The 13,966-nt window shown below is 34.0% G+C and overlaps 1 protein-coding gene across 4 annotated transcripts in view; it reads left to right on the forward strand.

Annotated features, from left to right (window-relative positions):
• CSMD1 (CUB and Sushi multiple domains 1) overlaps positions 1-13,966 on the forward strand; it is a 1,051,796-nt gene that overhangs the window by 857,501 nt on the left and 180,329 nt on the right. For all 4 annotated transcript variants that reach the window (XM_021551131.2, XM_031504428.2, XM_021551132.2 and 1 more), the window contains 2 exons: positions 8,290-8,481; positions 12,368-12,494. In XM_021551131.2, the coding sequence (XP_021406806.2) occupies positions 8,290-8,481; positions 12,368-12,494 (319 nt within the window). The remainder of the gene's footprint in view (positions 1-8,289; positions 8,482-12,367; positions 12,495-13,966) is intronic.

Below are 13,966 nucleotides of genomic sequence, written 5' to 3' on the forward strand. Positions count from 1 at the left end.
ACTTGCTTCTTAAATCTGCAATTTTTTATTTGTATATGGGGACACTGTAGCTGAGAAAGGGAGAACAAAATGATTGAGTAAGATACATGGACACAAAGAACCTGGTTTGAAATGGGTGGGGAAAGGACTTAGAACTTTTTATAACATATTTATAACAAGAGAAAATTACAGAAAAATATTTTCATTTTATGTTCAAAAGACTTGTTATTGATAACATGTCCTAAGATCTCTATTTTACATATTTTGAAGGTTTAAATAAATTTTTTACATGTTGCTCATGTTAAGAATTGCTGAAATTCCTATTAGAAAGTATTATCCATTGAATGACTGTTTCATTTAAATAGCCAAAATTAATTGCCAATTGATTGCAAAGCTTTTGAGAAATTAAGTGCATTTCTGTTTCCAAAGGATACAAAGCAGTAGTTTCTGATACCTCACTATAGCCACATTATCCAAACACACTTCTTTCTATAGATTTTTCTATCATTCTAATTATGTAGAGATTTTGTTATTGGCCATTTTTTCAGTACATGGTTTTTTCTTTGGTTTTTTTTTTTTCCTACAGCTGTAGGTTTCAGGACAGAGTTGCACATAAGTAGCTCCAAGATAGAATGAAAACTCCAAGAACTTTATTTTTGAATTGCAAAGATTTAATTAAATAGGCTATGTTATGGATGTTTAAGATGCAGCAACTGCAGAATGAGTATTTGCTGACTTTACATGCAGTTAGAAATCCATTCTATGCTCTGAATGTTAACTCAAGTACCATTTCATACTTTTAATTACTCTTTAATAGTTCAAAAAGATTTTGTGTTAAGCATATAGACTACATTTATGAGCTTAAATGACTTCAGATTTAGGCAATTCTTGAAGAGTTACTGGTGTTTCCAGTGTTTTCATAGTACCTTTATTTTATAATAAGACATGTTAGTATTTCCTTGTGTCTACTGAAATAGGATTTTTGAATGCACTTGTCCTTCTTTTGAAGTCATCACTGATGAAATCTTTCATCTCATCACTTTAGGAAGCTGAATATAGATTATACATTATGTGTGTGTTCTGTCTTTCATGGCAAGCAGAAAAGACAGTGCCTTTCACAATGGGCATGTGCAGAGCCCACCCACTCTATACTTACATTATAGTAAATTATAAGATTATTAGAGATTATGAAAGAGTATTTGGTATCCCTTTGGTGTTTAATTTATAATCTGCAAAACCCTTTTTGTCTTCAAAACAATTAATCCCTCATGGTTTATCTGATGAAATTTTCTTAGCAATTAATGATATCTTTGTTGTAATAGTATTTCTTCTTCTTTAACAAACAGTAATACTATCAGGAAATTATATGAGTCTAAACTTATTATTCCAAGACAAGATTATTACTACTGTTGATCTACACCTGTGTGCTATATATTTTATGTTTTAAGATCCTGTTGATTTTAGGTAAGACATCTAAAGTTTTAAAAATAACCCAGCTGGCATTTCTTTTAAAATATCTTTGCAGTTTTGTCTGGCAGCTTTTTATGTAGAGTTCTTACTACAAAGTAGCAGAGTTCAGGGTAACAGAAGTTACAGCACAGGTTCATGCTTTTGAATTTACAAGAATAAATATTTATTTGGCAGTTACAGTGTTCTGGGATCATATCTGAAGCCAAGGTACCATAGTCTTAAAAGTGAATTGATGCACCATCAGGATGCACAGCGGTGCAAATCTGATCTGAATCTGGCACAAACACATGATTGAATTCCTGTAAAATTAATGAGTGCATACAGAAAAAAACTTGTACATATTTTTTGCTTTTATGGCAGTTTTATATATGATTTGGCATAAAGTCAGCATGGCATAAAGACAAACAATGATGAATTCAACATAGCTGTAAATAAGCTAAAATGTCAAAAGCAGCTGAAAAAAATTGCATCATGGGAGCACAATATTAACAGCTGTGATATTACATTTCTTTTATTGTCATTATTCCTCTTTTTTAAAACTGTTGTCTTCCATCCCCATAAGTGCAGTTTTAATTGACATAGTATATTTTTTGCAAAATATGAACAAGGTTTACTAGGAAAGAAAAAAAAAAAAGAATAAATAAAGCCCTACAACCTAATTTCTTGGCTTATATTCTGATCACTAGTAACAGTGTGCTTATATCTTCTGCTAAATTGCTCCTCATGTAACATGCATCAACATACCTTTGTGTAGGAAGTAAAAATTGAATGAGTACCGTAGCTCAGTTCATAATGTCTTTGTTTCTTCTGTCCATTCATAGACATGTCTTAGTGTTGAACTCAAGGTTAGAGTCACAAATTAGGAATCAAGTACCTAAAGGTTGCTAATGCACCTTTTTAGGTGCGTACTTTTTATGTGTCTAGCTTTGTCTAACAATCTAGAGTGATTGTTTCAAAATGCCTTAGTACTTCTAGTACTTCTTCTTATTACTTCTTCTAAATTTCTTAGCTTCTTCTAGTTGGTTTAGATTATTTATGTTTTATATAGCCACTGTAAGTTTACATGCAGTGTAAATGCACACGTACATATAGTAAGTAAATGGTATTCTTCCTTTCAAAGTGAATGAAGGGAACATTTGTAGATACCTCAGGATGATGTCAACTTCTTTAATAAGTACACTCTGCAGTACAAAATCCCTGAAAATTTCTCCTGGAGACACAAAATGAACACTGTCTTCTTTGTATTAACAACAGGCTTTGGAGGGTACAAACTTAAAGATGAACCAAGAGTTATGCTTCATGGATGAACATAGCATATTCCACCCACTAATGGACAGGAAAGCTAGTCCAAAGAAAAACATGAGTGCACATAGTATGGGCATCAAATCTGCAGCTTCATTGCTTTGCTGCCCAGATTTACTTCTATTATACTGCACTGCTTACTAATGTAGCTAGTACTACAGTACCCATCATAATTAAACTGAGTTGAAAAAAGTTGTAATTAATAGTTACATATATTTACAGAGATGTCAATGATTTTTACCCTGACAACTGGTATTTCTATATTCCTGATTATTTACATCAAATGTGACAGAGTAAATACCACTGAATAGTGCCAAGAGGTTACAGCCAAACATCAAGATGTATTCTGGCTGGTTTGGTTTTAATTTAACATGCTTTTAGGAATTCATTGTTCTGAAAATCCTATAATGAAACTCAAGAATAAGATAATTGGCAGCAATTTGCCAGTACAATAATCTTTCTCAGCAGTAAGAATCTTGGCAGAATTTCTCTGACGTTGGCTTGATGCAATATTAAGTAAACTTGAGTACTGTGATTGTGTGAAATTCATGACCATATTCCCCTGTTGTAAAAGTTCATAGCATCTACTTTAGTACTCAAGTTCTGTTGCAACAATGATATTTTACAAAAATGTGAACCTTTATGATAAATTGCTCCAGATTTACAAGAGCATCAGGGAAAAAGGGAAGTAAAAGTTCTGGGTTTTGTGTATGAGAGGAAGGGGAAGAAACTGGGAAAGAAGAGTGCAGGACAAGATACTGCTGTGTTTGCACATGATGAACAGCACCTACATACATGTGAAATACCCCAATTTTTAATATGTCTACTGATAAACAATGATTGTCTTGCTGGTGAAGGAATGTAATGAACACAGGGCTGCAAATTATGTACTGTAATTCTTACAGTTTTTTCAAGAGTATTCAAAGTGTCATATTAAAACTTAGGCATAAATTAGGACAATTAGTTTGTTGGAGGTTTTTGAAGGGATTATTCTTGAAATACAAAAAGTTTGTAATGCAAATAACAGGCATGATATTGTGCAAACAACCTAAAATTTAAGACTACTGCTGAACTTTTAATGACTTTTCAATACCTAGTAATTAAAATCAAGGTGTTCTTTTTAATAGAAATGTCTGAATAATCTTAATAAACCAGCAAATACTGAAGGGTTTAGTATCTCAAGGCTATTTAAATTTAGGTTTTGTATTTTTGCTTCCAGTTGTATATTTTTATTTCCATGTTATTTTTTAATTTATTGTTTGTGAAATAGGAGATTAAATTCTGGTACTTAATACAGTGACTTATTATGTGACTTATTGTGTTCTCTACAATCATCTTATCTAACACTTTACCCAAAATAATTATTTTATTTGGATTTATAATGAACTGGCAGAAAAAAACTAATTCTCCTGTTGCTCACAGAGACTTAAAAATGTTAAAAATAATATTTAAAAATTATGTAAAAAATCAACATCTTTCTGAATCAGAAATACCTGTATGTGCCAGTGTGTACTAGAGTGTTTTTATCAAAGCTGTGTTTTCCTATTTATAATTTTCAGAGGTACTTTTTTGTTTACAGATACAAAAAATGCAATACAGTGAATATCTGTAGAGTGTGAGGCTCTTGAAGAAGTAGGCAATTCACCTTGGGACAGACAGGTGAAAAATTATGTTCACAGGCAAAAAAAAAAAAAAAAGTTGGAGAACATATCTACAAAGCAAAGAAGGTGAAATACCTTTATATTTATGGTTACTTTAAGGTATAAGTGACTTGCAATGATGATACAAACTATTAATAGAGTAAAATAAAGCCAAATAATATCTTCTGTCTTCCTCAGTCCTCTTTCAAGCAAGAATAGACAAAGTGCAGGCAGGCAACCTATAGCAGACTTCTCTCAAATTTCTAAAGCTTATGAAGTGATGTCTTTAATTCTTCACATCTTTCATGTATGTTTACACCGTGTGCAAAACTGAATGTTAACTGGAGTATATGAAATTATGGCAAGTCAGAACAGTCGTTTTATCCCAGTATTGATACCTTCTTTAGTGAATATGGCTGTATAACAGACTAGGAAGGCTGGTTCATCCAAAAGTTCATTTCATTTCACCCAAATTTTTTTGTTGATCATATAAAAGATACTACCTCTCCCTGACAACCTTATGTTCTTTTTATGGTACAAGGTATTGGAGAATGAATCTCTCTAACTATATATCAGTGTTATGGAAAGTTTTTTTCATGAGGCATGAGTAAATTCTTTATTCAGGGGAGTTTCATCTGTCAATCACATGCCACTGCATTTGATAATTATATGTTGCAACTAATAAAGAATGAGAAACTGTCTAAGAGCAGTGGCAGATAAATAGTGTTCCACTGGTTCATGCTGTCAAATCAGCAGTAAAATATAATACTATCTATCAAACAACTTACATTTTCAGGATTTTACATAAATGTCTCTGTATGTTTAATAAGAAGATTAAAATAATGAAATATAGCTGTGTCTTGTGAAGTTCAGCTTGTCTGAATGACCAAATTGTCCTGGTTCCCTATAGTGTGTGAAGAGAAATAGTCCTTTTTAGAATTCTCCAGTCCATCCAATCTACTTTTTTCTTCTTTAGGATGTGATTAATCATACTTCATAAGATACTTTTAACTCTAGAAGACAGAACTGTTTAGATGTGACTCTTTATATAATAATTGCTGAGAGCCAGTTAAAATAATTACTGCTCTTTTTTTTTTCCTTTTCCACAGAAAGAAATTGCAGGGATGTGCAAATATTCACATGGAAACAATCTTTTCACAAGGAAATAATGCTAAATCTCTTTGTGCTCTCTGTGATTATAGATAACTCCATCTGATATGAAGACTACAGCTCTGCTAGGAAACTAAGCATTGGCAGGGCATGATATGGGGAAGTGATTCTTTAGACTGACAAAATGTTAGAGTAAATGCTAACTTGCCTCTATTTTGCTGCCTTCAGTCTAGGACTTTCCCAAACTATCTCAGGCATAATACAGTAGACAGATAGCTGATTTCCCAGAAAGGGACTTATAGCCAGCCATGCTCTTTTAAAGGATTACTGAATTTAAGAGTGCATGACTTTGGTCAGACTATTGTCATTGTTCCTGAGGCCTGTTGTTTCTCTAGATATTAGCACAGAGAGAGATGCAGTGTCTATGTGATAGAACAGGATTCTGTTCTGGACTACGCTATAAAGAAAGAGTATGGGCTCAGTTAAAAATAAAGGTAGAAAATCAATGTCCTCAGGGGCTTATTGAGCTGACTGATCTGAACACCAGTCTATATAAGGGGTAGATTGGTTTCCAGAAATTTATATTTTTCTACTGAGAATTAAGTGGCCTAGACTTCAAACTTAGCCTGCTAATTTTCAGAATCCTGTGTTATAACAGGTAAATCCCAACCTTTGTGCCCAAATAATGAACAAAGAAAGCAAAGGTATTTTGTGTTTTCAGTGATGTCAGTTGGATATCTTTTGCATCTCTACAGGAAGAAAAGCTCCATAGACTCCTTGCAGTTTTTATCAGCTGTGGTTCATCTCACTGCCAGGAAAAAGGCAAAAAGAAAAACATGATACCAACTCAAGTTTGGGTATTTGTAAAATAATTAAAGGTTGTCTATAGATATGTTATTTACTACTAAGTGAAGGACCTCACAGAATCATAGAATGATTTAGATTTGAAGGGACCTTAAAGATCATCTAGTTCCAACCCTCCTGCCAGTGTGAGAGCCTGGAAGAATTACTGGTTTGAAGCATTCAGAGGTGTGGGTGGGTGTGTGGATGTGTGGGGGTGTAGGTGTGCGTGTGTGTCAGGGGTCAGCCTGGGTCTTGCTCTGGTGAGGTGATGAATTGTCTCTTACATCCCACCCTTCCCCCAGCCTGTATCCCAGGCCTGCAGCGGCTGTCAATCCCTGACACACTGGAAGCAATGCTCCATCTGCCTCTGGAGCCTCTGGAGCCCCTAACCAAGCTTCTAAATGGCCAAATGACTGCAAGCCCCACCAGGGGAAGGCCTGGGAAAAGTCAAAGTGTACTTAAAGCCAGACACAAGGCAAGCTTATTTGACCCTGCCTCTTTTTGGAACCTCTATCATCTGAACACCACTGGAAACAGGAGTGATGGCTATGTTTGTTCTTTTCTACACCTTTTTTGCCTTTCTTTTTCTCTCCTAATTACCTCATCTTGGGATTTGAGTAATGTTTTGAGAAACTTAAAATTGATGAGGCTTGGAGTTTGCTAGGTTGAATGGGCCAAGTGAGTGCTTTGAGAAGTGTTTGTTTCATGTTGATTGAGTGCTGCTCTAAACTTTTTGCCAAAGTTCTCTGATTTTCTAAAGGTGCCAGTAAAAGCTTTTTTTGTTATTTTGACCTCTTGGGTATCTTGTTAGTATTTCTCCCATGCATCTAACTTAGATTATATGAACAACTGTAAGCCCTTTTGAAAGTCTCATAGATCAGATTTCTTGGGGCCTTATACATGGGCAAGGACACCTTCTACTAGAATAGGTTGTTCAAAGCCATATCAGCATGGCCTTGAACATTTCCAGGGAAGGGATATCCACAGCTTCCCTGAGCAACCTCATGTAGAGAATGCACTGAAAATATAAAATTGAAGATCAACAGCCTGATTCATAACCACTGATGTAAGCTGTTCAGTAAAATAAGGACAGCAAAATGGAAAATATTTATGGAGTCAGAATTACTTCTTTGGTCTGGGGACATGGCAGTAATAAAGAAGAATCCACTATGAAGAAGAATTTAGAAATAAAAGTTTGAATTTGGAACCACTCTTTATATTATTCCAGGAATAGGAACTGAAGGTAAAAGAAGAGCTATAGAATGCATCTTTACATTTTAGTAATGCTGTATGAAGACAATGAAGAGAGTAATGCATAAAATGTGGAAAGATTTGTAGGCGCTCAGAGCAGATCTGCTCATTCCATGGATCACAGAGGGAGGTATTTATCCCATTTAGCACGTTAACAGGCCAGAAAGAAGAATGCAAATTGAAAATTAGTGTAGGAATGCTTCCTTTCAGCATGGATGAAACTGAAGCCATGCTATCTTGAGACTAGTATGGATGAAGTAGCACTTGCATATGCCTCCTGAGTTACCACTGTGGTCTCTTGACATCATTATGGAGATGAGGTGAGGAGGTGAAGCAGCTACTTAGTGTCAAAACCAGGATCCACATTTCATTCCCACTGAATAAAAAAGATTGAAATATAGAAGTGGTATAAATAAATTAGATTCTCACCAATCTATTTTAGAATAAGATAGATAAGATGCTTTCTTCAATACGCAAATGTCATAATTAAATATCAAGTTAATAATTAGTTCCTAGTCTTTCAGTTTCTGATTTATCCAAATTATATACCATTTATCTTTGGTCACTCTGAATACATCTAATGTCATTGAATCATGAGAATATAATTTGCATCAGAATAAGATTCATTGGTATTATATTTTATTTGGTATTTATGTCTTCATGTCTTTTTTTCTTTCCCTATTTCTGTTTGCAGGTTTTGACCTAGTAAAGTGTGAAGATCCTGGCATACCAAATTATGGTTACAAGATACGAGATGAAGGACATTTTATAGACACTGTCATTTTATACAGCTGTAATCCTGGCTATACAATGCATGGTAGTAGTATTATGACGTGCTTAAGTGGAGATAGAAGAGTTTGGGACAAACCTTTGCCTACTTGCATAGGTAATATGAATTGTGACTGTGTTCTGGTATGACTGGTCTGGTGGTTAAAAAAAAAACGTTGTTTTTTTAAAATAATAAAAATAATGGTTAATAATAGTTTTAAAAAATAATCTGTCCTTGTATATTTCATGAGTTGATAATGGTGCAAATATATTTTAAATTTCAAGTAAAAATTGAATATGGATATGGAAGTTTTACTTCTCTAAAATAGGTAGCTTGCCATTAATGATTATGAAACTACTGGAAAACACTTTTTTCTATAGAGCAGCCTTTGATGGAAGACTACTTTGGTTCCGATGAAGCCTTGGGTCACTGAGTCTGGTATACGATCACAGGCAGTGGTACTATCTAAACACTTTATAAACTAAGAAAGCCCCATCATAAAGCAAATAAGGTTGTGAGCTTTTTTCCTTGTTTATTTTCATCAGCTACTTTTTCAGCATGTCATTCCTATGAACTTTATTTCTAAGTTTCGTTACACGTTGCTGAATTTTTTTTTTAATCTGTGTGCTCTGGAATCCTTGTTGCTGTGCTAAGAAACCCCATCTGCCAGAGACTTGAGGTAGACCTTCCCTGGAAATATCAAGTGCCTAAACCTTTGTTTCATTACAGCCAACGTAGATGTTAATCAGAGAATTACTAGCCAACATGCAGAATAACTGAACACCAGTATAGCTGTTATCCATTGTACCTTTACCTGGCAGTTTGCATCCTCTAGTTTTGCTTTCCAGTCCAGCATTTGCCAATGACTTCCTGACTTCAATTTCCACATGGAGTTCCCATGAGTCTTTCCTTCTGTGTGTCTTCTGATAGTTTTTCCCTCTGCTGCCTGCTGGCAGGTCACCAACTGCTTTCAGCACTCTCCTCACCTGCAGGAACTTTGCTTGTTGACTTTCTCCCATTTTGGGGGCTACATTCTCCATTCCAGGACCTCTTTCCTGCTGAACACATTCACAGACCTGCAGTCTACAAAAGAACAAGCTCCCTTCCTTTCAAACAGCTTAAGCTGAAAGCAAGTGCCAGAAAAACATCAGTGAACAGCATTTCTGCTGTCTTGGTAGAGGTTATTTTCCCCATTTGATTCTAGAATTTTATCTGTAAGTTTTCTTCTATATGTATGAGAAGGTAAAACCAAGTATCCCGTTTTGATTTAAAGACTTTTCCAGACTCTTTATGCATTCAAGTCTTCATGGTCTTCAGTTTAATTGGCTTCCTTTTCCTCCAAGTTTGCCCTTTTGTATAGAAGACCCATAATTAGTCCTACCTTTGCCTATTTCTCCATGTAATTTAAATGAAGTAATTTCTCTAAGGTCACTTTCTGCAATATTTTTTTTGTGCCTATGTTCACTATCAAGTTTTAGAATCAGCTCTAAAATACTTGTTGGTTTCAAGTCTATTAGGTGAATAAATCAAACCGTTACCTATTTTCTTTTCTTGGTATGATGATTTTTCTTCTAATCTATATATGTGAGATGCTGAAATTTCAAATATATAACAATATAAATAGTAGTAATTAAAAAAAAAAGCGCTGTATATTCCAATCTGACCTGGAGGAAGCTAGGGAACCCAGGATTAAGCCAATCTAAAGAAAATTGCCATCTTTGCTCCAGTAGAGCATATTTCATGGTCCTCCTTCAAAATACTTTTTGAACAATATGTTTGTTTTTTCACGCTGACTTTATTTTTATTATTTGTGTGTAATTTTACCATGTAATGCTCCTTCTAGTCACTTATTTAAACCTGTATTTCCAATTTCTTTATATCAATATTCTTTTAAGATTCTATATTTCACTCAAGATTTTTACCCTATTTTCTTCTTCTTTTTTTCATTGTACTTTGATTTTGTACCTTGCATTACTAGATTTGTTTTCTGTATTTTATTTCCAAATTTTTGAAATAATTTTTGCAGAATTTCTTGAGAATCTTATTTCATCTCTAAGTGAAATTATGTCCCTCAATCAATAGAATAATCAATTTTTCTTACTTCTTCTGAAGTTGTCATGAAGTTCCAAACATCACTTCCTTTCTTATAAACATTTCTTAAAATCTTTGTTTGTGGAGATGCATAATTTTTGCCCATAGACTAGATAAGCTTTTGATATTTGCTGTTCTCCTTGGTGACATATTCTTCATTGTATTCACTGTTATTTCAGTCTCATTCCCAAAATAATCAAGCATATACATAGATATATTCCACAAATTCTACACTTACTAATTTTTAGTAATAAACTGTTATACTGGTCTTAGCGTTCATTCTCATTTTTTCTATCTTCTAAACCTTAATGAAGAAAGCCAGTGAATTCCTTTAATTCCTCCTCTAGAAGCTTCCAGTAACGTTGAAGTCACTTCTATTAGTTATATTACAAGTGTTTATATAGTATATTCCTTGAGGTGCTGATTTTACAGTATGCTCATTTATGCATATTGGAATATAAATTTTTTGAAATATTTTTATAATAATTTCTGAAAGTTTACTTTTGGTTTTCTCCTAAAATGGACTTTTAAAAAGTATATTAAATACATGAGTCATCTTCCCAAATTTTATGACATATTCTTTTCCTAAATAAGCCTTTTCAGAATTTTAAATCAAGTATGTCAATTAGTTTGAGTTTAAATTTTGGGTTCACTGAGTTTAAATTTAGTTCTTCAATAAATACTGTACTGTATCAGTAATTTCTTGTCTGTAGTTATCTACCACAGTGATTATTGCAATCCAAACTTTCTTTTATAATGGAAATTAATTGAAATCATAGAAGAGGGTTACATGTGAAGAAATTTTGTACTTAAGTTTCTTCCTACTGTGGTTCTGTATATAGAATGTAGTGTTTTGAGTGATCAAATCAGCAGGATAAGTAAGTAAATCAGTCACCTTATTTCCTCAATGGTAATTTTCCCTCATGATAACAACTTGGTTGTGAGCAGGGGCTTGGTGGCATGGACAAAGATTAATATTTATTAGGAATATTGCTCATAGATTATTTGGCCCAACTGCCATGTTTTTTTCCATCATCTCTGTCTTGCTGTACAGCTGTGCTTGAATGAATGCCCATGGTAGGTTTTTTAACAACTTCTAAGGCAACACTATAAATGTAGTAGAAATTCAGGTACATCAGTTAACTAAAGAACCACTGTTCCTTTTTAGCTCAGTGGCACTGACTGTTACACAGTTCTCTTTCATCAAGGTGTGTCATCACATTGGCCAAACAGCATGATGCCCTGAAAAATCAACATAAGGATAATTTGATTATGGATGCTTAACATTGCCATTACTCTGTCCACAAAAACAGCATTGATGGTAAAAGTGTTTTAAACCAGATGTCACATACTATCAAATTGTAACTTTCTGATTTACTCTCTTGCTCTGGAAGCATATGGCATTTAAATTTTAGGCAATACCTACTGATTTTTGGTTAAATTAAACCTGAAGCTATATAGCAGTAACTTGAAAGCATTAACTAAAATAATTTTGACATTACAGCAAAACAGAAAGATATTTTAATTATAAAAGTCAATGCTGCAAAATTTGAATTCAAACATTCATTGTTAGAAATGCTAAACATGTTAGATGGGAAATTTCTGAAACATTTCTCCTGTTCAGCTAATGCTAAAATTGTGCTTTTATAGTCTCAGTACATATTGAACCTGTCTGGTCAGTTAAGCAACCTAATCACAGTTCTATGATTTATTTCTTTATAACAAGGTAAGAATGAGATCGTTGTGTTAGTTTTTAATTAATGTACATGTCCTGGTTTGTATGTATGTCTAGTATTTCAGAAGTATTAGGTCATCTTGTTAACTTTTTAGAAAACACAGACAAGTGGAATGGATGGAAAATAGAAGTGCCAATTACTCTGGTCTCATTAGAAATTTCATCCTTATTTTGCAGCTGAGTGTGGTGGTCAAATTCATGCTGCTACATCGGGGCGCATTTTGTCCCCTGGATACCCAGCACCATATGACAACAATCTTCATTGCACTTGGATTATTGAAGCAGATCCAGGAAAGACCATAAGGTATGTGCCTGATTTCAATATTTAAGGTGGAATTCTATATGTTATAATTTTTTTGTTCGTCTCATATTTTTCTACACAAGCTGCTGGTTTTTGCTGGCATAGTCAAGGTATCCTTCTATCAGGTGTTGCATCAATTTTTGAGATTCCTTACCTGTTCAGGTGTAAAGTCCCTGGATATGGAGCAAGATAAGTGGCATTCAAGGCACATTTGAGTATTGCCTCACCCAAAATTATCTTTTGCACCAGGACAACACGAAATCCACAAACAAATGCCAGAATACGTTAATTAGTAGTATTAAGCAGTTTACATAAGGGTGAACAAGTACCTCAGGAATCTGCATAATAAAACAATTCTCATGAATCACAGGTAGAAAAAGAATGTTGCATTCCCTCATCCTCTCCACAAAATAGTTGTGCCAGCACAGCAAGGCCATCAGTGCCAGGGCAAAGCACAGACCCATTATTTGAACTAACGTGTTCCTAAATTTAGCAAAATGAAGAGTTAATCAGTGAAACCAACAAACTCTGTGACCTGCGCAGGAACTTGACACCTAGCTAATACCATAGCTATTAGAACCTTCATACAAAACTAATGTTATCTCAAGACCCACATTAGGCCCTGAAAAAGCCTTTAGTGGGTTGACATTGTCCCTCCTCAGCAGGATGGGGCAGGGAGAAAATAACAGGAGAAAAGAAACTCGTGAAAATAAATTCATTTTAATAAAACAGAAGCAAAGGTCCATGCATGGAAGCAGAAGAAAACAAAAGATTCATTCTCTACTTCCTATCAATAGGTGATGGCCAGCCACCTCTTCAGGAACAGGCCTTCAGTATATGTTGCTCTGGAAGACAAACATAATCACAGAATATTCTGATTTGAAATAGATTCACAGGCAAAACAATATAATTAAATAAAAATTTTTCAGTGGGACTACCCCCCCCCTTTTTTTTTTTTTTTTTTTTTAATCCTGTTTCACTAAGCCAAATATTGAATTCATGCCATCATGGGTTATTTCAATGCATGATTTTTGTTTAAATAATGATTTTCAAATTCATGATTTCCAGTTAAGAACTAATAACATGAAGAAATGTTAACATGCAACTATATGAAACAAAAAAAAGAGACGTTTTGATATTTACCTATTAGAGTTCTTCAGCATTAAGAATGTAAATATTCAGAACCTTGAGACAATGCAAGTATTTTAACTTACAAGATAACATTCCTGAACACCTGAATAAATATAATTCTTCATGGAAGAGGAAGAGAAATACAGATTATTTTATTATAATACTGTTTTATATTTTATGAATTTTTGCAAAAAAGCCATATTTTTCTCTTTTCTTTTTGTGTAGGAAAGGAAATGCCATGCTGACAGGACTTCTTGTGCTATATGTTCTACTGTCCAGTAGCTGCTACATTTTTTTAGTTGCATATAATTCAATCAAAACAACATCCTTGCTGTCCTCATTTG

The sequence above is a fragment of the Lonchura striata genome, chromosome 3, assembly GCF_046129695.1.
Source record: "Lonchura striata isolate bLonStr1 chromosome 3, bLonStr1.mat, whole genome shotgun sequence".
In the NCBI taxonomy this organism is placed as follows: Eukaryota; Metazoa; Chordata; class Aves; order Passeriformes; family Estrildidae; genus Lonchura; species Lonchura striata.